Raw genomic sequence first — 25,241 nt, 5'->3', positions numbered from 1 at the left:
CCGTCCCCTTCAGCCTGCCTGTCACCACTAATGCACCTTTTCCTTTAGGACAAAGTCCAAGACGCCCAGTACGCCATAAGGTTATCTGCTGCGAATTTCTCGGAATTGGCAAGTTCACCTTTCCCTGTGTTCAGATGATAGGAAGCGATAGTCAGAGGGATCGATTGCCGATTATTGTTGATATGTATAATGTATGTCTTGGTCCGACATATTCAACCACAGTAAATTCAAACCGACTGTGCTGTAAAGAAAACTCATGAAACAGGCGAAATAGTAATGTCCACTCTTATGTTGTTTTCTGGGGTTGGTGTTACCTGGGTAATGCGGTTTATTGGGCTTGCACCATGATCTGATCATCATTGCTTGGTAGCAGATTTATCCTTCAAGAAATGTCCACTATTTCCTTGGATTTAATTGCATACGCACATAACCTCACATTGTTCAACCAAAAATAAACAATTCTGTGTTTATAAGGTCCCATTGCTAATAGTAAATAATGCATCATGGTTATCAACTGATGGTGTTGAGCTCATTCACTGAGCTCCACCTAAAGAGTGATTCTTATTGGAGTTAATTGCTATAGGCTTCAGAGGACTGTAGTACTGAAAGCATCATTGAGAACATTTGTTCTTATCAGTGAGAGTGAAACACCTTCTCAGATGGCCTCTAGTTTACCCCTACTGCATGTCGTAGAAGGCCCAAGGAATCATCTAAGTCATCATTATTGCCAGAAGGTGGGCTTGTGCCTTAATGGTTATGTACTCTTGCTCAAGGCATTCAAACGGTAACTTCCCTGATGTGGAGTCAGTTTTAACTCGTTTAACACCACTGCTACAGTATAAACATTCTTAGTGAACCCGCAGTGCGTTTTTCCTTAATCTGACAATGATTGAATTGGGACAATGGTTCAGCTTGTGAGATATAACACCATCACGCCCCAGTTGTCTGTTGAGAAATCACCCATCCACCTGTCGATCTACAGTATAGAAATGGGTGAAAATTACAGCATGAACAACCAACTGTCAAAGATATTAATAAAGAACAAAACATATGTTTTATGCATCAATGACCAACCAATACTTGAGGAAGTTGTATAATGATACCATCAATACAAAGTAACAAAAATGTCCCCCATCAACCCTGCTCCTGGAAAACCTAAGAAGTAGAGGGAGGTGCCCTGGTGAAGCAACAAGGCCCTCATATCTACTTTGGTTACACAAACTTTGTTTACAGCCTCAATACATCAGAGCCCTGAGCCCTCTCCACTCCGTCTACCATCTGCTCGTGAAGAATCTGTTTCACTCGATGAGCCAAGCCCAGCCTTTATTGGTCCTAATGGCACTATCAGCTGAGCCGCCAAACCCAATTACTGCTTAAAAAGGGAGGCCACCCCAGCTAATCATGGCCGCCTAACCTGATTTCCCTGTGATGAAGAGAGGGGATAAAGAGCAGTTAATGGAGGGAGAATGATCTCTCAAATACAAAAAACTAAATTCATTTCTCCAGGAGAGCAATCTGTCTGATTCAGCCTTAATGGAGTGGAGTTTCATTAGACACCAGGCCTTAGTAGTAACGCCGATGTCCCCTTATCAACCAAATGACAAGATTTTTGACATCAAACGGGCCCCACTCATAAGTGCCATGTTGGAAGGATAATATAGTATACATGAGCTAGAATCATAGTCAATTCACCTAGATGTGATATTAAACATTTTTGGGGGGGGGGGGTTTGTTGAATGTGGCAACAGTACCAACTGATATTCTGCAGAAGCTTAAAGCACTTCAAGTGGCTTACCTGATGTCATGTGACATAAGTATGATGATCATTGCATCATACTTAGCATGCATTATGTCACTTTAGCATAGCTTTTTTTTGGATGCCACATTTGTCAAATCACCCTAGCAACCTGTTATCTCACCCTTTTAAACGGAATATAATTTGCTTGCTTATACAGGATTTGTATAGAGGCATTATGAAGGCTTTACTACATTCCAATTCAAAGTACTCATCATTCATCACTTATCAAGTGTTGCAACCTTGGCATGACCAGTGAACAATCTCAACTGGAGTCATGGACTGCTTATGACTAGGCTGCCCCTCACCTGAGGGAGAATTCAAGAATAATTGACATTGGCCACTCAACACTATTTACCACACAGTAAATTGTTCGCTAGTTACAAGGTCAGCAGCAGGTATGTTGTCCTGGACATTCGAGGGATACCAAGGGAGCATATTAGGTCCATGTGTAAAAAATATGACTTTTTATGGAAATTTGAGTTAAATGATGGGTTCCTGGAATTCAATCAAAGTGAGTATCCCATCCCTCACTGAGTCAGATGTTGAAAGACCTCAGGCTTTTCCCATGTTCTGTCTCTGACTATAACCTGTATACATTTCCTATCAATTTAATGTCTTTGTATGTCTTTCTGGGAATGAGTCATAAGGGCAGAGTACGACTGGCAATCTGTGCACATGGAAAGACGACACAGCAGCACACACACACACACACACACACACACACACACACACACACACACACACACACACACACAGACAGATATGATCCAGAGGGCACTGGTTGGCTAGGGCACAGGGCCACAGCCAGGGTCTGCAGACGGACATTAGGCCAAGCCCAAGTTAAAATCCTATTAGTTTGAGTTGGGAATCGGATTATCGTCGTCGAGAATCACTCGTCTGGCAACTAGGGTCTAATTTATGCCAATCAACGACAATTATTGAGGGGAAGGGAGCTCCTATTAGAGAACCTCATCCACTTAGTCTAATGAATGGGGAAGATTCAATCTCTGCTGTGGAGACGGAGCATTGGGGAGCTGCAGCTGGAGGCGATTGCTCCAGGCTGGAGAGCCAGTGCTGTTATTTATCAACAAGGGGGTGCTGTCAGGGCAAACATGAGCTGGGGAGAGGGCACTCTATGGTAGGGGCATTGCAGAGGCTAATGGCATATTTCTGTATTTCTCTGATAGAAATGTGTCACTCCCTAATCTATGGTCATCCATCAAAACAAATGAAAGATTATGAATTTGCTAACAAATTTCATAAACTAGGGATAGTTTTCTGCCCAAATCACACATGTCATTTAATACATTGAGGGATTGGTTTCTAGGGCCATCTAATGATGTGACTCAGACACCAAATGCAGAATTACAGTTCACATTCACCAAATGTAAAATTATAGGGTGTCAATGACTTTCTGTCACATCAGTTGCATTACATATTGAACACAGTAAATTGTTAGATTTTCTAAAAGGTAGATAGATATTTGTTATAAACTGTAGACGGGTATTGGAAACAGAAGGGTTCAAATGTAGTCATGTATTTATGTGTAAATACTGCCCTCTAGTCTCAGAGTTGCAAATAGTAGGCTTGAAGCTCTTCACACAAAACAAGCACAAAGGTCCAATAATGCATTCAGTATCAGAAGAAAATCAGTGACTTACTATGGCAAAATAAATGGTCCCTTTCTGTAATGAATGGCAAATGATAAAATCATATTGGCAGACACACAATCATAGCCTGATCTCAGACAGGTTTGTGTTTTTGCATACTCAATTGTCATAGTCAAACTAAACATGTTTGGAATAAAAAAATCCATAAGGAGTTGCCAAGAGAGTACAAACAGACTTGGCACCCCGGCAAACACAATCCCCTCATCTTGCAAGGATGCCACATTGGCCACCCATTCAATTAGCCCTCAGCTGGAATCTATGAATGGAGATGAGCATCAGTGTTTCGCGGGTCAAACATTTTTCCATGCTACTATATATATATATATATTTTTTTTCCTCATGCTGATACTACTTAAATTCTAACGCAAATCCCAAGTGAGATATTTGGGAATATGGCCCAAAAATATGTAACGCCTGGCAAAAACGTTTAGTGCCCTAATTTGCATTCACCTTGGTTTCGGAATGTTTTGATACGACACTCAAGAAATAACCTATCAGTGACCTGCATCCTTTAAAATTTAAACTGCATTCATGCAGAATCTGCTGAGTGACTGACCCGCTAGCCGCACTTGACATTCAAGACAGCAGGTAATGTTAGGTGCTGTTTTTGAATTAGCTAGCTGGTTATCAGCTAGTATAAAATGACTATTTTGGAAATGTTTGTCAATAGGTACCTAGCCAAGTAACTATTTAGCTACAGTAACGTTAACTATATCCCCACGTGCAATAACTAGCTTCAGACAGTTCTACAAGATGTTGGCTAACTCGCTACATAGTTAACACGTTTTAGCTATCAGGAAATTGCATTTGATTTTGACGACGTGCTAGCTAGGTAGATACAGTTTGTAAACGCAGAGACTCAGTAATGTAACTAACGTTAACTACATGACTAGCTACTGCATAGGCCGCGTTTACCTAATGACGTCTGAGATCCGTCACGCGTAATTTCTAGTGATGTGCAGTTCGTGACTATTTTTACCGGGGCTGCACGCGCGCCACCGGCACCTGGCTAGACCTTCCTTTTTTTTGATAGGCCTAATTAAACATTGAATTATTAAAGTGATAGGCTGAAGAACTTAGTAGAATTTAGATAATTTTGAATACACACATGGATTATAATAAACAAATGGATAAGACTGTTCTATTCTCTTTGATTTAGTTTATTTTGCAACTCAGACATATGACTGAACTGAATGAAGGATGAATTAAATGTTCAAATATGTTGGAATGATGAGTTTCAGGCATCATGAATGCTCTACACTTTATTTGGCTAGTAGGCAAATAGGCCTACATTTGGGGTATAATGACTATGGCTGCAGGCCTCCAGAAGGGCATCTTCTGAGGCTGAGGGGTGCTTTTCCGAAGGCGCATGGTGCTGCATGGAGATCACAAGCTCTGTCGCGATGGAGGGAATAACCTATTTGGAGACTACCTAAGACCACTACAACAGAGTTATTGTAAAGTGTGGAAATAAGCTTATGCCAGATTTAGCCTACGTTTAACCTCTCCCTTGTTCATTTCAATGTCCATATGTCCATGACTGATTTTCATATAAATCATGTAAAATTGTTTTAAATTCATATTAACCCCTCCTACACAATATGCTTTGGCAGGATTTTTAGCGATGAAATATATATCAAAATAGTCGATAAAAAAAATATATTTTGAGTGTCAAAGACTACAGTGGTCATACGTAATTCATCAATTATTCTTCTATGTTTCATTATTCCTGGTAGATACTACTGGTTTTGATTGCAGATAGAGCCCAGAGAATGTGATGGTGCAATATTGAATTAGTCATATTTTGATAAGGTGGATGCATGGGGATGTCCACGTCACCCAGAGATATGCCCATGCTGTGGAGATACACCTAGCAGACTGAAACGTCACTGTTTTAGGCATAATACAGCTAATGTTGTCCAGACTTGCGCTGGCAAACAAATCCATTGCATTCGCTACCTAACTGTGAAGTAAACTCAACTGAGGAGTGATAGAGAATGGAGACTTTTAACTTGAAAACGTGCAGGATACCTCTTTCCTGTTTCCCTGACTTCAGTTTTTTTTAATACTGTGTTACGCTTTAGTGATGGGCATTGCGGCTCTTTTCAGTGAGTCCTTTGGCTCCCAAACGGCTCTTTAAAAAAAAAAAAAGTTTTATTTTTTCAAGTCAAACAGTTTGTGATAGTTTGGCTATGATTGGTGTTAAAACAATTCTTATTAAATGAAATCATACTCTACCACAATGTATTTAAAAATGCATTGGTTTGTTATGAAAAACAATGCTATTAAACATTTGCATTTAAAGTATAACTTTTTTAATGTATATCAACAAAGTGCATATAAATGTAACAATTCAAAACAAACACAATCTGAACAGCATAATAGAATATTGCACCATATCAAAGAAAAATTATTAACAATGTGCAAACTGCAGCATCCCACTTAAAACATTAAACTGGTCCCTCTTTTCTCTCTCTTCTTCATTGCCATTCTTATAACCAGCAGCACACAGCAATGCTGACCATGTTTTGCTTTTATGAGAGATTTGCATTCAGAAATGCAAGCTGCCTCACTTTCGAGGGCCTGATGTGGTGTCTTCTCTCAGTAATTATTTGTCCCGTTTTCGAGAAGGCCCTCTCAGAGGGAACGGATGTGGCCACTATGCAGAGTCTCCCTGTCATGACTTTAGATAGCCGTGTGTAGACAAGCCTTGTTCTTCCACCAGCTCAGAGGATCTGCAGATCTTTGGAGGAGGGGCTCCTTCTATTATGATCGGACCTCCATTATGGCATCTGCTGAGCAATTCCTTCGTGCTGCATCCCGGGTTGCTCTCTCGTCAAACAGCAGACGTTTGTGGCACTACTGCTGGTGCTTCTGCTCCATCTGATCCCTCTTCTTCCTGTTGCCCTGGTGTCTGAGCCAGCTGACTGCTGGGGCTGTCCCTCCCTGCTGCTGAGGTTATTCTTTGAAGAGCCTCATCAATCGTTCTGGCATCACTGAAGGCTAACTTCTTAAACCTGGGGTCAAGTGCAGCGGTTTCTGATAGCACGTGATTATATTCCATTCTGTGGAACTTTCTGTCCATTGATGAACATAGGGTGTCCATCAACTCTGTCACATGTCCTGTGGTTACTTTGCTTCTCTCTGGCGGTTGGCTGTGATTCGCTGCAGACCCTTACACAGGAGTATCATTTTTGAGGCTGTCATATAGCTGAAAACAGAGACCAGTAACTTATTAGTTCAGGTTCATGTTTTGTCTACTAATACTACATTCTCATCTACTGCTCATTTACATATATATAATACAGGATTAAATAATGATGTAGTAATAACTGCTTACCGTACCTATCTCCACAGTGACCTGCTCAAAGGGTTCCAGGACTCTGCACACCTCCTCCTCCACCTCCCATTCCTCTTGGGTCAGAGCATCAACAGGTGCATTAACAATGGCCAGGGTAGAGATGATGGCATCCTTTGACTCAAGAAACAGCCTCAACATATAAAATGTTGAATTCCATCTTATATTGCAGTCTTGTTTAGGCCCATCTGGCATTGTGTAGACTTTAGTTTTTCAGCACCTACTCTGCTCCTGTGGAACTATTCCACAGCTGCTTTCACAGCTGCTTTCAATTTGTCCAGCTAGACATCGAAAAGTCTTCAATGAAGTGACATGTAACCGACATGTAAGAAGTGGTTACCCTTGATGTCCAGCAGTCAGTGGTAAGGCAAACTGCAGTAGCTTTTTGGACTATTTCCTGCACTGAAGCCTGTGTGCTCTCGTACAGTTGTGGAATAAGTGATTTTGAAAGTGTTTTCCTGCTTGGAATTGTGTACATTGGATTTAGACTATTGCTATAACTTCTAAAACCTCTGTCCTCCACGATGGAAAATGGCTGGAAATCGGTGGCAATCATTTTAGCCAATTCAATATCAATTTGGCCTTGTTTTGCTACAGACATAGACTTTGGCATAAACTGGTCCATAGAAGACTGCGTTGCTGTGGGTTGCGGAGTAGGCCTACTTGACTGAGTGGATACATCTCCACGTGTGGAGGTGGTGGCCCTATCACTAGCAGGCCCGCTAGTTTCTCGACCCTCCGCTACAGCTAGCTTCACAGTTGGGTGCACAGTTTGCATATGCTGGTGTAGGTTGTGCGTAGAACAGGCTTTATATGAGATTTTGTTTTGGCAAATTCTAAACTGCTCTAACATTGACTACATTATTAAAATGCATCCAAATGCTACTGTGCTTCCGACTCATTTTCCAGCTGTTGTTTTCACAGCTGTCCTTCCTCGCTCTCCTCGGCTGCTAAGTGTGTGACAGTGAGTGAGTTGGCTCGGCCCTCCCTCACGCATCTTTGGTTCATTGGTTGACACCTGTTTGACAGGAACAACAGGTGAGACTTAGTCTGAGCAGACAGTCAGAATGAATGTGTGTGCGCTTGAGCATTTAGGCCTATATTTAATTTTTTCGTTATTTGAATTAGTTAATTCTATTAATTTAAATCTTCATTTTTATATAAATAGATTTGTCTCTTCTGATATGCGAGCCGGCTCCCAACGCTCACCTACAAGAGCCGGCTCTTAGAGCCGACTCGTTCGCGAACGACCCATCACTCCTCACTTGCCGTATGGTGTACGTTTTTGTTTTTGTTTTGTTGGTGAGATGGAACTGCCAAAACTCTGAAAGGTATTATTGTACGTCATTGGTTCCTTCATGAACACCCCCCCCCCTCTCAAGCATCCCATGGCCCTTTGAGTCAAAAGGGAAATAAAAGTATTTTGAGTTGTTTCATTCCTGACTGCCGAACACCTGCGCTCACCATCATTAACAGAACCAAAGGACACTGTCTACCGGTCGCCTCCCACTAGTACAGCAGGCGGGAGGTTGGAGCGACACCGTGTGCTAGCTAGCTCCACTGTGTGATAGCTTGCTAGTTAGCTAGCTAGCACACTGTGTCGCCTCTGCCTGCTGTGTACTGGAGAAAACCATGCCCGACAGGCAGCGGCAAAGGACACTGTCTACTGGTGTTGCCCCCACCGCTAACTACTCAGGCGCACAGTAGGCGGAAGGCGGTGTGGCTCCCGCCTGCCGTGTACCGGGGGCCTCCTTAGGACTAGCTGGCACACACTGTTCTTCGCTCGCACCTGCTGAACATCTGCCCTCACCGTTATTAACAGAACTGCAGGGAAACAGTGCCAGACAGGCTGGGGCGATGGACACTACCGGTGTGTAATTGATCATGCTGCAGGCAGCAATAACAGCATGGAGAAGGAAAAATACATATTTGCACGATGAAATGTAATGAATTCATTATTGAATGGTGTGATGGAGACTAGAGGTCAACCAATTCATCGAAATGGCCGATTTTAATTAGGGCCGAATTCAAGTTTTCATAGCAATCGGTAATCGGCATTGTTGGACACCGATCATGGCCGATTACATTGCACTCCACGGGGAGACTGCATGGCAGGCTGACTACCTGTTATGCGAGTGCAGCAAGGAGCCACGGTAAGATGCTAGATGGCACTAAACGTATCTTATAAACTATCTTAACATGATCACTAGTTAACTACACATGATTGATGATATTACTAGTTTATCTAGCTTGTCCTGCGTTGCATATAATCGATGCGGTGCCTGTTAATTTATCATTGAATCACAGCCTACTTCGCCAAACGGGTGATTTAACAAACGCGTTCGCAAAAAAAGCACTGTCGTTGCACCAATGTGTACCTAACCATTAACAACGCCTTTCTTAAAATCAATACACAAGTATATATTTTTAAACCTGCATATTTAGTTAATATTGCCTGCTAACATGAATTTCTTTTAACTAGGTAAATTGTGTCACTTCTCTTGCAACAGAGTCAGGGTATATGCAACAGTTTGGGCCGTCCGGCTCGTTGTGAACTGTGTGCAGACCATTTCATCCTACAAAGACAGCCAACTTTGCCAAACGGGGGATGATTTAACAAAAGCGCATTTGCGAAAAAAGCACAATCGTTGCACGAATGTACCTAACCATAAACATCAATGCCTTTCTAAAAATCAAAACACAGAAGTATATTTTTTGAAACCTGCATATTTAGTTAAAAGATATTCATGTTAGCAGGCAATATTAAACTAGGTTAGATAAAATACGGAACGGTTCTGTATTTCACAGAAAGAATAAACGTTTTGTTTTCGAAATGATAGTTTCCGGATTTGACCATGTTAATGACCTACGGCTCGTATTTCTGTGTGTTAATATGTTATAAATAAGTCTATGATTTAATAGCGCAGTCTGACTGAGCGGTGGTAGGCACCAGCAGGCTTGTAAGCATTCATTCAAACAGCACTGTCCTGCATTTGCCAGCAGCTCTTCGCTGTGCTTCAAGCATTGTGCTGTTTATGACTTCAAGCCTAACAACTCCCGAGATTAGGCTGGCAATACTAAAGTACCTATTAGAACATCCAATAGTCAAAGGTATATGAAATACAAATGGTATAGAGAAATAGTCCTATAATAACTACGACCTGAAACTTCTTACCTGGGAATGTTGAAGACTCATGTTAAAAGGAACCACCAGCTTTCATATGTTCTGAGCAAGAAACTTAAACGTTAGATTTTTTACATGGCACATATTGCACTTTTACTTTCTTCTCCAACACTTTATTTTAGCATTATTTAAACCAAATTGAATGTTTGTTTATTTATTTGAGACTAAGTTGATTTTTATTGATATGTTATATTAAGTTAAAATAAGTGTTCATTGTTCATTCAGTACTGTTGTAATTGTCATTATTACAAATATATATATATATATATATATATATATATATATATATATATATATATATATATATATATATATATATATATACACTGCTCAAAAAAAATAAAGGGAACACTAAAATAACACAGCCTAGATCTGAATGAATGAAATATTCTTATTAAATACTTTTTTCTTTACATAGTTGAATGTGCTGACAACACAATCACACAAAAATGATCAATGGAAATCAAATTTATCAACCCATGGAGGTCTGGATTTGGAGTCACACTCAAAATGAAAGTGTTAAACCACACTACAGGCTGATCCAACTTTGATGTAATGTCCTCCTGGACAGTCTGTGGTGCAATGTGGCGTTGGTGGATGGAGCGAGACATGATGTCCCAGATGTGCTCAATTGGATTCAGGTCTGGGGAACGGGCGGGCCAGTCCATAGCATCAATGCCTTCCTCTTGCAGGACCTGCTGACACAATCCAGCCACATGATGCATTGTCTTGCATTAGGAGGAACCCAGGGCCAACCGCAACAGCATATGGTCTCACAAGGGGTCTGAGGATTTCATCTCGGTACCTAATGGCAGTCAGGCTACCTCTGGCGAGCACATGGAGGGCTGTGCGGCCCCCCCAAAGAAATGCCACCACACACCATGACTGACCCACTGCCAAACCGGTCATGCTGGAGGATGTTGCAGGCAGCAGAACGTTCTCCACGGCGTCTCCAGACTCTGTCACGTCTGTCACATGTGCTCAGTGTGAATCTGCTTTCATCTGTGAAGAGCACAGGGCGCCAGTGGCGAATTTGCCAATCTTGGTGTTCTCTGGCAAATGCCAAACGTCCTGCATGGTGTTGGGCTGTAAGCACAACCCCCACCTGTGGACGTCGGGCCCTCATCCCACCCTCATGGAGTCTGTTTCTGACCGTTTGAGCAGACACAGGCACATTTGTGCCTGCTGGAGGTCATTTTGCAGGGCTCTGGCAGTGCTCCTCCTGCTCCTCCTTGCACAAAGGCGGGGGTAGCAGTCCTGCTGCTGGGTTGTTGCCCTCCTACGGCCTCCTCCACGTCTCTTGATGTACTGGCCTGTCTCCTGGTAGCGCCTCCATGCTCTGGACACTACGCTGACAGACACAGCAAACCTTCTTGCCACAGCTCGCATTGATGTGTCATCCTGGATGAGCTGCACTACCTGAGCCACTTGTCATGCTACCACTAGAGTGAAAGCACCGCCAGCATTCAAAAGTGACCAAAACATCAGCCAGGAAGCATAGGAACTGAGAAGTGGTCTGTGGTCCCCAACTGCAGAACCAATCCTTTATTGGGGGTGTCTTGCTAAATGCCTATAATTTCCACCTGTTGTCTATTCCATTTGCACAACAGCATGTGAAATTTATTGTCAATCAGGGTTGCTTCCTAAGTGGACAGTTTGATTTCACAGAAGTGTGATTGACTTGGAGTTACATTGTGTTGTTTAAGTGTTCCCTTTATTTTTTTGAGCAGTGTATGCATATATATATATATATATATATATATATATATATATATATATATATATATATATATATATATATATATATATATATATATATGTAAATCGTCCGATTAATCGGTATTGGCTTTTTTGGGTCCTCCAATAATCGGTATCGGCGTTGAAAAATGATAATCGGTTGACCTTTTAAACATTTTTTTTTTTGTTGACCTCTAATGGAGACTGCTTTGTAGACCTTATACCTACAGTCTGCTCAACAAACAAACTTGAGAATGAATCATTTGGGGTGCTGCAGTTTGCAAAATATATTGTGCTTATCGCCCGCATGGCAGTCAAGCAATGCATTCCAACTAGGTAGCTATTCTCTCTTACCAACAACTTCAAAAATTGGTAAATACTGCCCTCTAGTGTCAGTTGCAATCACAATTCAATAACGAGCAAAAGAGCAGAGACTGGTATCCAGGCTACTGGAAGTTGGGCGAGGCCTGTTTGCAGTCCAGTGTAAAAACCTATGACCAACTTTGGGAAAATAACACACGGCTGCTATGTATGAATAACATGTTACTCTTTTTCTACAGTTTCCAAGATGGCTTGGACTCGAGGTGGATCATTTCGTGGTTCTAGGGGTGCCAGCTTTGCCCAAATCCTCAAGAAAAATATTTGTGCCCCACCTGGATTGGCAGTGGCATATGTGTCTCCGGCTGTCTCAGAAGTTAACAAAAACCTCTTTGACCCAGCATGCAACACCAATTGTAAGCTTAAGTAAATGTTGTGAAAGGGATGGGTCCTGTTGGTTTGTGCTTACGGGGGATGGGTCCTGTTGGTTTCTGTGCTTTGTGAAGGTGAAAATGGCCACCCATCCCACTTTGGCACTAGCACCAGAAACTGATGTTTGGTTGTCTTGTTGTTCTGCCACAGGTGGTGGCATCAGATCGAAAAGCATTCCCCAAGAGTTAATTGACCGATACAAGCGGGGTGAGACCCACGCAGTGTCAGCTCTTTACCAGCTCTCTCAGGTTCTACAGTTCCAGGTTGAGTTAAAGGAAACGGTAACCACAGGTACATCTCAAACCATGTCCTCCATTGATCCTCCATCCATAGGCTCTTATTTATGGCAGTGTATATATGTTCAGTAATATGATGTGATGACTGTCCAGGTAACATCCCAGGCTTCTACTTTGCCTTCTGTGTCGTGATTGACGGGGTGAAGTACAAGACTGGGATGGGGATCAATAAGAAGGAGGCCAGGGCCAGTGCAGCTCAGCTGGCCCTTGAGGACCTGCTGCCCACCTTGGATGGAGATTCTCTGCTACCAGAGGCGTTGGGTGAATAGCTGTACCAACTAGTTTGATGAAATGTCTGTAATTGGAAATCGATTTTCAATTCAAATTCAATGTTTTAGGGAATGGTTTGTAAATGGACTGTCAAAATAAGATAGTGTGTGGTTTCAGATGGCCCTCCTCCCTTGCCAGTGAAAGAGAGTCCGTCTACAGGCTCAGAGATCCATCCTAGAAGAACCATTTATGGCAAGTCATTTATTTTTTAATTATTCCTTTATTTTATTTATGTTTTGTAGTTGTTGGAAAGCACATTGTTTGTCAAAGTTGCTTAAAACTATTGGATTTTGATCTGTGTTGGGTGTTGTTTCTGGACATTAAGCAGTGAAGGTGTTTTTTCCCCCTACTGTACCGCAGAGCGTCAGAACCCCATTAACGAGCATGTTCCCCAGGCAGTGAGGGAGCTGCTGAGTAAGCTGATGGACAGCTACCCCGAGGTCTCTGCCTGCAGGAGCACAGTGGCAGCATTTATCACTCAGTCACGTAATTAAGGAGGCACTGGGAGACACTCTTTTTCCATGTCTGGTTATATATTGGCTATATTTAAATGTTATATACAGTACTGTGCAAAGTTTTAGGCAGGTGTGAAAAAATGCTGTGAAGTAAGAATGCTTTCAAAAATAGACATGTTAATAGATTATATTTAGCAATCAACTAAATGCAAAGTGAGTGAACAAGGAAAATCAAAATTAAATCCATATTTGGTGTAACCAGAAACAAAAACAGCTGTGTAGGAGGAATAAAACTGGGTGAGGAACAGCCAAACTCAGCTAACAAGGTGAGGTTGCTCAAGTCAGTTTGTCAAAAGTCATGCCATGGCAAGACTGAGCACTGCAACAAGACATAAGGTCTTTATATGGCATCAGCAAGGTCTCTCCCAGGCAGAAATATCAAGGCTGACAGGGGTTTCCAGATGTCCAAGCTCTTTTGTAGAAGCACAAAGAAACAGGCAACGTTGAGGACCGTAGACGCAGTGGTCGGCCAAGGAAACTTACTGCAGCAGATGAAAAACACATCATGCTTACTTCTCTTCGTAGCCCAAAGATGTTCAGCAGTGGGACCCTGGTACACCCATCTACTGCGCGGAGAAGTCTGGTCAGAAGTGGCCTTCATGGAAGACTTGCAGCCAAAAAGCCATACCTCCGACGTGGAAACAAGGCCAAGCGACTCAACTATGCATGGAAACACACAAACTGGGGTGCAGAAGAATGGCAGCAGGTGCTCTGGACTGATGAGTCAACATTTGAAATATTTGGCTGTAGCAGAAGGCAGTTTGTTCGCCGAAGGGCTGGAGAGCGATACACGAATGAGTGTCTGCGGGCAACTGAAGCATGGTGGAGGTTCCTTGCAAGTTTGGGGCTGCATTTCTGCAAATGGAGTTGGGGATTTGGTCAGAATTAATGGCCTCAATGCTGAGAAGCACAGGCAGATACTTATGCATCATGCAATACCATCAGGGAGGCATCTGATTGGCCCCACATTTTTTTCTGCAGCATGACAACAACCTGGAAATGATGGTATGGCACCCACAGACCCCTGATCTCAACATCATTGAGTCTCTGGGATTACATGAAGAGAGATAAGCACCTGAGGCTGCCTAAATCCACAGAAGAACTGTGGTTAGTTCTCCAAGATGTTTGGGCCAACCTACCTGCCGAAGTGTATCTAGAATAATGGATGTGTTTTTGAAGGCTGGTCACACCAAATATTGATTTATGTAGATTTTTCTTATGTTCACTCACTTAGCATTTTGTTAATTGATAAATCTAAACTATTAACATGTCTATTTTTGAAAGCATTCTTACTTTACAGCCTTTTTTCACACCTACCTTAAACTTTTGCACAGTACTGTACACACACTGTATTTGGAAAGTATTCAGACCCCATGACTTTTCTATATTTTGTTACGTTACTTATTCTAAAATTGATTAGTTCCCCCCCAATCACACAATACCCCATAATGACAAAGCAAAAACAAGTTTTTAGAAATGTATACAATTTTTACAAAACATCAAAACCTCAAAAATGTACATAAGTATTCAGACCCTTTACTCAGTACTTTGTTGAAGCACCTTTGGCAGCGATTACAGCCTAGAGTCTTCTTGGGTATGACGCTACAAGCTTGGTACACTTGCATTTGGGGAGTTTCTACCCTTCTTCTCTGCAGATCCTCTCACTCAAGCTCTGTCATGTTGGATGGGGAGCGTCGCTGCACAGTTCTTTTCAGGTCTCTCCAGAGATGTTTGATCGGGTTCAAGTCCAGCCTCTGGCTGGGCTACTCACGGACATTCAGAGACTTGTCCCAAAGCCACTTCTGCGTTGTCTTGCCTGTGTGCTTAGGGTTGTTGTCCTGTTGGAAGGTGAACCTTCGCCCCAGTCTAAGGACCTGCTCCAGAACGCTCAGGACTTCATCAAGGATCTCTCTGTACTTTGCTTCGTTCATCTTTCCCTCAATTCTGACTGGTCTCCTGGTCTCTGCCGCTGTCAAACATCCCCACAGCATGATCCTGCCACCACTGTATTTCACCGTAGGGATGATGCCAGGTTTCTTCCAGACATGACGCTTGGCATCAGACCAAAGAGTTCAATCTTGGTTTCATTAGACCAGAGAATCTTGTTTCTCATGGTCTGAAAGTCTTTAGGTTCCTTTTGGAAAACTCTAGCGGGCTGTCGTGCCTTTTACTGAGGAGTGGCTTCCATCTGGCCACTCTGCCATAAAGGCCTGATTGGTGGAGGGCTGCAGAGATGGGTGTCCTTCTGGAAGGTTTTCCCATCTCCACAGAGGAACTCTGGAGCTCTGTAAGAGTGACCATCGGGTTCTTGGTCACTTCCCTGACCAAGGCCCTTCTCCCCCGATTGCTCAGTTTGTCTGGACGGCCAGCTCTAGGAAAATTGTTGGTGGTTTAACACATCTTCCATTTAAGAGTGATGGAGGCCACTGTTATTGGGTACTTTCAATGCTGCAGACATTTTTTGGTACCCTTTTTCTCGACACAATCCTGTCTCGGCGCTCTACAGACAATTTCTTCGACCTCATGGCTTGGTTTTTGCTCTGACATGCACTGTCAACATTGGGATCTTATATAGACAGTTGTGTGTCTTTCCAAATCATGTCCAATCAACTGAATTTACCACAGGTGCCTCCAATAAAGTTGTATTAACATCTCAAGGATGATAAATGGAAACAGGATTCGACTGAGCACAATTTCGAATACTTATGTAAATAAGGGTCTAAATGCTTATGCACAATTTATTTTTTATTTTATTTTATTATTTACTTCATGGATTTTTTCCCCCAATTTTAGTCTAAAATAAAATACCCAAATCTTCCTGCCTGAAGCAAGGATATGCATATTCTTGGTTCCATTTGAAAGGAAACACAAGTTTGTGGAAATGTGAAAGGAATGTAGGAGAATATAACACAATAGATCTGGTAAAAGATAATACAAAGAAAAAGCCAACGTTTTTTTGTACCATCTTTGAAATGCAAGAGAAAGGCTATAATGTATTATTCCAGCCCAAGCGCAATTTTGATTTGGCAGCAGTGTACATGCAAAGTTTTAGACTGATCTAATGAACCATTGCATTTCTGTGAGATTTTCTATCAAGACTGCCTAAATGTGCCTAATTTGTTTAGTAATAACTTTTCATCTTCAACACTTTGCAGTCTCCTATAGCATGGCGTTTTTTCACTGTAATATCTACTGTAGTAGATAGTATAGTTAGATGAAGAATTTAAGCTTTCTGCCAACATCAGACATGTCTATGTCCTGGGAAATGTTCTTGTTGCTTACAACCTCATGCTAATCGCATTAGCCTACGTTAACTCAACCGTCCCGCAGGGGACCCACCGATCCTGAAGAAGTTTTAAGAAAAACCATTTTTTTTGCTTTTTCATTATAAGATATTGTGTGTGTAGATTTCTGAGGATTTTTATTTCATTTAATCCAATTTTGAATAAGGCTCTAACGTAACAAAATGTGGGAGAAGTCAAGGGGTCCGAATACTTTCTGAAGGCACGTTTGAATTATATTAGATACATTTTAAGTTGCTATTATGAATGTTACCGGTAAATGTGTTCTCTGTGCGTGGCTCATGAACATCCATCTAGCCAGTGGATGTGAAGTGGTGGCCATTGGAACAGGGAATTACAACACTAAGGAGAGCGCTACACCAAATGGACGGGTTCTTCACGACTCCCATGCAGTTGTAACAGCAAGGAGATCACTGATGCGGTACATTTATCTCAATCAGTGTATTCATGAATGTGAAAAAACATCCCTTCAAAACACCCTTTTTTCTTTATATCCAGGAAGCAAAGATGGTTGTGAGAAAGTTTAAATTGTTCTTATGTGGTTCCTATTGTATTTCCTGGAACTTTTCCATGCTCTGAGAACACTGCTTAGATCATGTAATTTACAACATCGTAAGTCAGTCAAGGGCAATTACAAATGAATCTGACAAAGCTGGTTATATTCTTTCAAACCCCTCTCACTACAACCCAGCGATATGCAATAACGGTTCATTCATTCATTCATTCACTGCCTCCTACAATGTTCTCCCTATAAACTTTAGAGCACCAAGATTCCATACAAACATTCCCTTATTTCACATTACTTTCAGGGTACCAAATATGCATTAATTTGTAGTAGTTATACCTGTATAATCATGTTTTATTTGCAGTTATCTGTACAGGCACCTGTTGCTGTTCTTTAGTAAGAATCGCAGCCTTGAGGAGAAGTCCATGTTCCAGCAGGACAAGAACACCAAGCTGCTCAGTCTGAAGAGCAACATCACGCTCCACCTGTACATGAACCAGATGCCCAAAGGAGCCGCCCAGATCCCATCCAATCTGTTAGTGACTGGCAACTCTAAAACTCCTTATGCCCCACCAGTACTCAGCTAATAGCCAAGTTGATATTTTCCAGCCTGTCTGTCCCTTCAGCCTTGATCTTTTTCTCCCCTCAGGCGCCTGAACCCCCTCTCCATCTCAGCCTGGGAGGTGAACAACCAGATCAGCCTGCACGTGACGGTGGAGGGCAAGGTGTTCTCAGTCTTCTCCCCCACCTTCGACCAGGCCGCCTCCAGGGTGGTTAGCATGTCGGCCAGTGACAAGATCACCCAGTGGCAGGTGCTGGGTTTCCAGGGAGCCCTGCTCAGTCACTTCACTGAGCCCATCTACGTCAGCAGCATCCTCGTAGGCAAGTCCCTCAATCATAGGTTACACCTCAATAGTCTGAAAAGCAGTGTTTCTCAACTCCAGTCGTATGTAGCCCAGTGGACAGCACATTTGTGTTCTATCTCTGCACTAACACACCTGATTTAATGCATCAACTGATCAGGTCATCGAGCACGTAAGTTGTATCAGGTGATGTAGTGCTGGATTGGAACAAAAATGCTCATTCTCTCCTAGTCTTTCCTTCTGGGCTGATTTCAAAGAATAGATTTCTTTCAAATGGTGTAAAATGAAGGCGAGTGCTTCTGCCATCGTCCTCATCCTCAAATGCAGGCGACGTGAGCTGCTGTGACGTGCGGGGCATGGAGATTGCTGTGAACCAGCGTGTGGACGGCATCACCCCCCGCCTACCCATGTACTACTGCGTGTACCGGCCCCACATCAGCCTGGTGCCCACGGCGTGCCCTGAGGGTGGCGCAAACACCAACGCCCAGTGGAGCCGCGGCATCAACTGGAGCCAGGGGGACGTCTCCCTGGAGGTGGTGGACGGCCTGGAGGGCAAGACGGTGGATGCGTAAGACTATTTCATAGTCAGACTTTCCCCAAATGTTCTGAAATAATATGAACTTCATGATATGAAATACAGTGCCTTGCGAAAGTAATCGGCCCCCTTGAACTTTGCAACCTTTTGCCACTTTTCAGGCTTCAAACATAAAGATATAAAACTGTATTTTTTTGTGAAGAATCAACAACAAGTGGGACACAATCATGAAGTGGAACGACATTTATTGGATATTTCAAACTTTTTTAACAAATCAAAAACTGAAAAATTGGGCGTGCAAAATTATTCAGCCCCTTTACTTTCAGTGCAGCAAACTCTCTCCAGAAGTTCAGTGAGGATCTCTGAATGATCCAATGTTGACCTAAATGACTAATGATGATAAATACAATCCACCTGTGTGTAATCAAGTCTCCGTATAAATGCACCTGCACTGTGATAGTCTCAGAGGTCCGTTAAAAGCGCAGAGAGCATCATGAAGAACAAGGAACACACCAGGCAGGTCCGAGATACTGTTGTGAAGAAGTTTAAAGCCGGATTTGGATACAAAACAATTTCCCAAGCTTTAAACATCCCAAGGAGCACTGTGCAAGCGATAATATTGAAATGGAAGGAGTATCAGACCACTGCAAATCTACCAAGACCTGGCCGTCCCTCTAAACTTTCAGCTCATACAAGGAGAAGACTGATCAGAGATGCAGCCAAGAGGCCCATGATCACGCTGGATGAACTGCAGAGATCTACAGCTGAGGTGGGAGACTCTGTCCATAGGACAACAATCAGTCGTATATTGCGCAAATCTGGCCTTTATGGAAGAGTGGCAAGAAGAAAGCCATTTCTTAAAGATATCCATAAAAAGTGTCGGTTAAAGTTTGCCACAAGCCACCTGGGAGACACACCAAACGTGGAAGAAGGTGCTCTGGTCAGATGAAACCAAAATTGAACTTTTTGGCAACAATGCAAAACGTTATGTTTGGCGTAAAAGCAACACACCATCCCCACTGTCAAACATGGTGGTGGCAGCATCATGGTTTGGGCCTGCTTTTCTTCTTAAGGGACAGGGAAGATGGTTCAAATTGATGGGAAGATGGATGGAGCCAAATACAGGACCATTCTGGAAGAAAACCTGATGGAGTCTGCAAAAGACCTGAGACTGGGACGGAGATTTCTTCCAACAAGACAATGATCCAAAACATAAAGCAAAATCTACAATGGAATGGTTCAAAAATAAACATATCCAGGTGTTAGAATGGCCAAGTCAAAGTCCAGACCTGAATCCAATCGAATCTGTGGAAAGAACTGAAAACTGCTGTTCACAAATGCTCTCCATCCAACCTCACTGAGCTCGAGCTGTTTTGCAAGGAGGAATGGGAAAACATTTCAGTCTCTCGATGTGCAAAACTGATAGAGATATACCCCAAGCGACTTACAGCTGTAATCGCAGCAAAAGGTGGCGCAACAAAGTATTAACTTAATGGTGCTGAATAATTTAGCACGCCCAATTTTTCTGTTTTTGATTTGTTAAAAAAGTTTGAAATATCCAATAAATGTCGTTCCACTTCATGATTGTGTCCTACTTGTTGTTGATTCTTCACAAAAAAATACAGTTTTATATCTTTATGTTTGAAGCCTGAAATGTGGCTAAAGGTCGCAAAGTTCAAGGGGGCCGAATACTTTCGCAAGGCACTGTAGGCCCCATTCTGACTTGAAAACCTAGGGAATCTACAGGTGATCTGTTAGCTGATTCTTCACAACGGCCATGTTGATTTGTGTGTCAGGTCTCCGTTTAAGAGCGGCCCTGCCCTGGCCAGTCGCCTGTGTAAAGCAGCCATGCTGAGTCGCTTCAACCTGGTGGCCCAGGAGGCTTCAAGACGGGACCTGCTAGCTACAGTCTCCTACAGAGAGGCCAAGGTAATAAAAAACGCTCCTTTCGTCTCACCCCACCACGGTTGGGCTCCATTCAATTTGAATTCATGCCCACTAGCTCCACTAGGAAACCATGAGTGGGTGTGGGACAGGATAAATTACAAACCCTCTCAGATGTTACCTTTCACAAACGTGTGAAGTCTCCTGTCCCATTGTTTAGCATTAATAATCCATGTCCCATTAATGGGTTTTCTAGATGATGGCCAAGCCCTACCAGGAGGCCAAGAGTGTGCTGAGGTCCTACTTAGCGCAGCAAGGCTACGGCTCCTGGGTGGCCAAGCCTCCAGTGAGCGATCACTTCAGCATGTGAGAGGACCCCAGCGTGACTCTTCACTAAAAAATACATTTGTGAAAGTTCTCCACCTACACTTGAACAGAAAACGACATCAAAAAGCATACCTCAGCAGGACAAATGGGAGCATAAAATAATAGGTTGACATGATGCCCTTAAACTGCAAGTTAGTTAATCTTCCATAGCCTGTGAAGTTAAGATTATTATGAAAAATGGTTTCATGAGGTTTTTATTTGTTTAATGTGTTTTTTTTTTGTTGGTGTGTCACAATTTGTTAGAAGGCACAAAAAACACGTTTCTGAAAAAGTTTTTCCCATAGATTTTTAATGTTCTATTTAGTTCTGTGGTCACATTGTTGTGCATTATGCTTTGAGATAAGAAATTGAATATAAATAAACCTCTCAAATGATAAAGGTTTGGCAATAATATCAGTAGATTTAATTGATTGTGTGCTTTTTGACAAAGAACTATGCCATTCAAAGTTGAAGGTAAGACTTTGTCTGTAATACTGCCAAGATATTGTATGAACTAGTCCAGTCAACTCTTGTGGCTGACGGGACTTCATGCAATGATCTTCATTATGCATGCAACCAGAGCAATTAAAAACATGATTGAATTTAGACTAAGGATCTGCAATGCATTTAAATCAATCATCCAACGTGCTCTCATCAGGAGTTTGCATGCACCTTGACATTGCACATGAGAACAAGTCAATTGCATACCAATGTATTATCAGTTTGTAGGAAGTCATGTTGTGTGTCAGAGGTCCGTAGTTGTGATTTTGCCTTGCATTGATACCGCCAGTGGTTTCACAAGCTGATCCCACCATCTAAGAACGAGCACGGTCTTTACTATAAACACACACACACAGGAAATGCTATGGTTTCCTGTGCAGGCGACGCAGCATATCATATCACTCGTTGTAATGTTTACACAGCCCTATTTTGTTGTATTAACCTGGCTTCTTTTTACTTCCTTGTATACAGGAAGTCTCCCGTGCATTAAGGGACCCGACGCTCCAGGATCAAACACCTGAATAGTATGTATGAACCACTCTAGATCTGCTGTTTGTGGCATGCTTGGATGGGTTATCATGTAAAGTTGTTCAAAGTGAAGGTGTCACTGTAGTGACATGAATGGAACACATTGATATTGAAACTGTCTTGATACGAGCCTTGGACGCTGATGTCCGCTCAGACGTACATTGTCATTGTTTATCTGAATTACATGTTAAACATTCATTGACGAGTGACTACTGTCAAGGCTTGGTTTGGATGCATGGAATTGTCATTTCATGTCGAGCTAGTATATAGAAGATACTGTGGTGTATGAGGTATTTGGTTATTGACGTATTCAAGTCGAGGCGGTTGTCCAAACGGGGATGGCCGAAAACTCTGCTGGTACACAAGGGGTTGGCCAGAGTGGGTCATTATCTGATTCTTAAATCACCGACTCCCAAATAACTGATCCAGATCCTTGTTATCAGAAGGTGTGTGAATCATATAATTGGAATAGTAATGAATAGGATCTCTGTGATTAAAGTGCTTGGCACAGCAGCCCCGTTGAAATAGTAGATGCAGAGATAAACAGGATATCCAGTTCTCTTGATGTGGTCGCACACTGCTTTTTAGGCCTACCTCTCATTTGGGTAAGCTAGATTTAGGTCATACAGCCCGTGTTTAGAATAGTCATGTTTGAGGCACCATGTTAAGAACTTGATCCTGGAAAACGTTTCCTGTTCACATAAGATGGGTGGGTGGCCCGACGCATACGAAGGGAAGGATTGGCAGTAGAATAAAGTCAACCCGCAGATGCGTTCGTGTGCTTGTAGCCTTTTGAGTGGTTTACACATTACTGTAAGGCAGCTACTTTGGCTATGTTTTAGAACAGCAAAATGACTGTTTAAGCCCTTCTAAGATTCCAATGTGTTTAAGGAGCTTCAACACATTGCATTAGCTACATCATATTCATACTACTGGTGATGTCAATGGGTTTTCTTTTAGGCCAGGTGCAGGAGACCAGCCCACCGTAAACATGAATCACTGCATTACCCGAGCTTGAGGTTAGAATGTCATTTACATTTACTACCATTTTGTGGATGAGGACGAGCTCATTTTCCATCCATGGACTTTAATTGTTTAGTGCCCTATAACTGAGAAGGGAATTCCCCCTCCTACAGAGGTCACCTATAGGAACCCACCTCCTCTAAGTTGGCCTGCCTTTCACTCTCGATTTTAGCATAGACCCGGCAACAATTTGTTCAAACCACAGTATGACTTACCGTAGTACACAGTCAGATATTGTGATATTCCATTGAAACATACAGTAGGAGACGGAAGGAAGCTCAGTAGAGATGAATTTAGAGGCAGCTGAGAGCCGAACTATCCCCACATGGGCCGATAAGCAATTTATACTTGTACAATGAAGTGGTCCCACGAGCTGCGAACGTAGGAGCCCACCTAAGTCTAGGCAACGAGGATTCCAGGTTCGGGCAAAAGGGCATTCGACTCTTGGTCTTACTGCGCCGAACTCTAATTCACATATAATTAACGATAAAACCAATCAATTTAAATGCATCTTAGTTGCTACATTAGTGTTAGCAATGTTTAACCCTAAAAAAAACAAGTAAATTAATTTCAAATACTTTTAATTGCAAATTTATTATCAAGGTTATAGGAACAGTCCATGTGTAGAAATCAAAATATAATAAATATGTAATAAATACATAAATAAATAACTTAATTAGAGCTTTTTAGAAGCTTAAATACATTATAGTTAACAGACATTGAGAACTCAAACACTTGCATTCAGAGCAGTTCAGGTACAGTATATGGATATCACATCATTAAACAGAACCTACAGTAGCCCCTTCCTTCATTATGTAGGGCTTTCATACCAGGTTAAGGACATCCAGTTAGACATATAAATATATATATATATATTTTAAAAGCTGGTGTTAAACAATGTTACACAAATTGTTAGAGATAATATATAGTATCAGTGCAATGACAATCTACTTCCTGTGACCCCATTCTCCGCCCATGTAACTGGGAGCTAGAACCTATTTTATCATGGGGACCGTTGGGCAGATAGAGCTTTAGCTAAACTGATCATATTCTCCATGAACTCCTTGCAAGACTTTTTGGACAGCGGGTTCTCACGGCTGCATTCTGACGAGTCCGTTCTCTGAGGAGATAAGGTATGATTTAGTCTAACGCCATGTAAAGTGGTACACCAACTTATATGAGCCGACCTGTTTACTAAGAAAATATATCTCTATATTTTTTTGAACTGGCAAGACGTTTAGGGAAAGTAATAAGACTTACGATATCATCAGATGTCTTTTGTAGGACCGTCAAAATCCTGTTGATATGATGCTGCAGATTTCTGTTGTCATTGAGGTGGTTCAGTTGTTGAATAGAACAGGCCAGTGCTCCAGCAATGCTTTTCTGCAACCGAGAGAAAGAGACGTAACTGTTTGCCCTGGGGCTCTTTGATTTTGTGACATGGAAAAAGAGGCTGTGGATTAGTTGTGGTGAATTGCACTGCCAAGACGGGAGTGGGTTTTAGTTGTTCAAATTGCTATTTGAAATGAGTTGAACCACCGTCTGCAACCTTGCTGTGTTTCCTGTACTAGTGGTCTTCTATGAACCGTCGAAGCAGAAATAATGCTTTAGCAAGTCAGAACCCCAGCTAGGGCTAGAGGCTACATGTGAGTGGAAAGGTTAAGGGCTACTGTGTTGTACATTTGCAGATATCAGTTGTTGAACATGTTTAGTTAGCCTTACCTCTACATCCGCTGGAGACGGAGCATAGAAGAATGTACCTTCTTCTGGCTACAGGACAATATGGAAAAAGAGAAATGTTAGTTGATCACAGAAATACAGAAATACATCAAAATTATTTGAACACCTCTTATGTCATGAAGGGACTTACACATGTAATATTTATTTGTAGTCGTTCGATTCCTTTTGCAATTTTCAAGTAATTGGTAGCCGGGCTTCCTTGAAGACCAACTGAGAGAAAAAGCATCAAAAAGGCAATCCTGAATATGTTTTCCATGATAATCTGAAGGTCTTGTAGGCAGAGTCCTGTGAGGTGTATACGAAGGGAGGTCTGGAGTCTGTAAATGTTTGTCATCTTAGATTGTTAGCAGTCTTTTATATACCGTGCTGTGTGGAAAATCAAAGGGCGGGTTGAATTTATTGCTCTAGATATTACC

General features: G+C 42.2%; 2 protein-coding genes across 2 annotated transcripts in view; one reads left to right on the top strand and one right to left on the bottom strand.

Moving 5' to 3' along the window:
* Positions 1-3,906: 3,906 nt before the first annotated feature.
* On the top strand, positions 3,907-21,437 carry adad1 (adenosine deaminase domain containing 1 (testis-specific)). The gene is made up of 12 exons (XM_021561335.2): positions 3,907-4,056; positions 12,308-12,481; positions 12,648-12,788; positions 12,887-13,054; positions 13,181-13,255; positions 13,424-13,549; positions 17,178-17,301; positions 17,750-17,920; positions 18,035-18,267; positions 18,576-18,816; positions 20,580-20,712; positions 20,924-21,437. Exons 2-12 carry the CDS (start codon positions 12,316-12,318, stop codon positions 21,035-21,037), a joined length of 1,692 nt encoding a protein of 563 aa, XP_021417010.2. The 5' UTR covers positions 3,907-4,056; positions 12,308-12,315; the 3' UTR covers positions 21,038-21,437.
* Positions 21,438-23,847: 2,410 nt separating this feature from the next.
* LOC110489471 overlaps positions 23,848-25,241 on the bottom strand; it is a 1,776-nt gene continuing 382 nt past the window's right edge. The window contains exons 1-4 of the mRNA XM_021562172.2: positions 24,956-25,241; positions 24,808-24,855; positions 24,346-24,468; positions 23,848-24,205 (exon numbers count right to left, since the gene is read on the bottom strand). The exon at positions 24,956-25,241 is cut by the window's right edge and continues 382 nt beyond it. Of these exons, the coding sequence (XP_021417847.1) occupies positions 24,089-24,205; positions 24,346-24,468; positions 24,808-24,855; positions 24,956-25,159 (492 nt within the window). The 5' untranslated portion in view covers positions 25,160-25,241 and the 3' untranslated portion in view covers positions 23,848-24,088. The remainder of the gene's footprint in view (positions 24,206-24,345; positions 24,469-24,807; positions 24,856-24,955) is intronic.

Source organism: Oncorhynchus mykiss, chromosome 14, assembly GCF_013265735.2.
Source record: "Oncorhynchus mykiss isolate Arlee chromosome 14, USDA_OmykA_1.1, whole genome shotgun sequence".
NCBI lineage: Eukaryota > Metazoa > Chordata > Actinopteri > Salmoniformes > Salmonidae > Oncorhynchus > Oncorhynchus mykiss.
Note: the sequence above shows the minus strand (reverse complement) of the source record. Positions and strands in the feature narration are given on the sequence as shown.

Excerpts from the sequence above, each read along its gene's own strand:
- adad1 (XM_021561335.2), top strand. The coding sequence starts at position 12,316 with ATGGCTTGGACTCGAGGTGGATCATTTCGTGGTTCTAGGGGTGCCAGC. Across the intron at positions 12,789-12,886 it reads AAAGGAAACGGTAACCACAG|GTAACATCCCAGGCTTCTAC; the intron begins GTACATCTCAAA and ends ATGACTGTCCAG. Across the intron at positions 18,268-18,575 it reads CGTCAGCAGCATCCTCGTAG|GCGACGTGAGCTGCTGTGAC; the intron begins GCAAGTCCCTCA and ends CCTCAAATGCAG.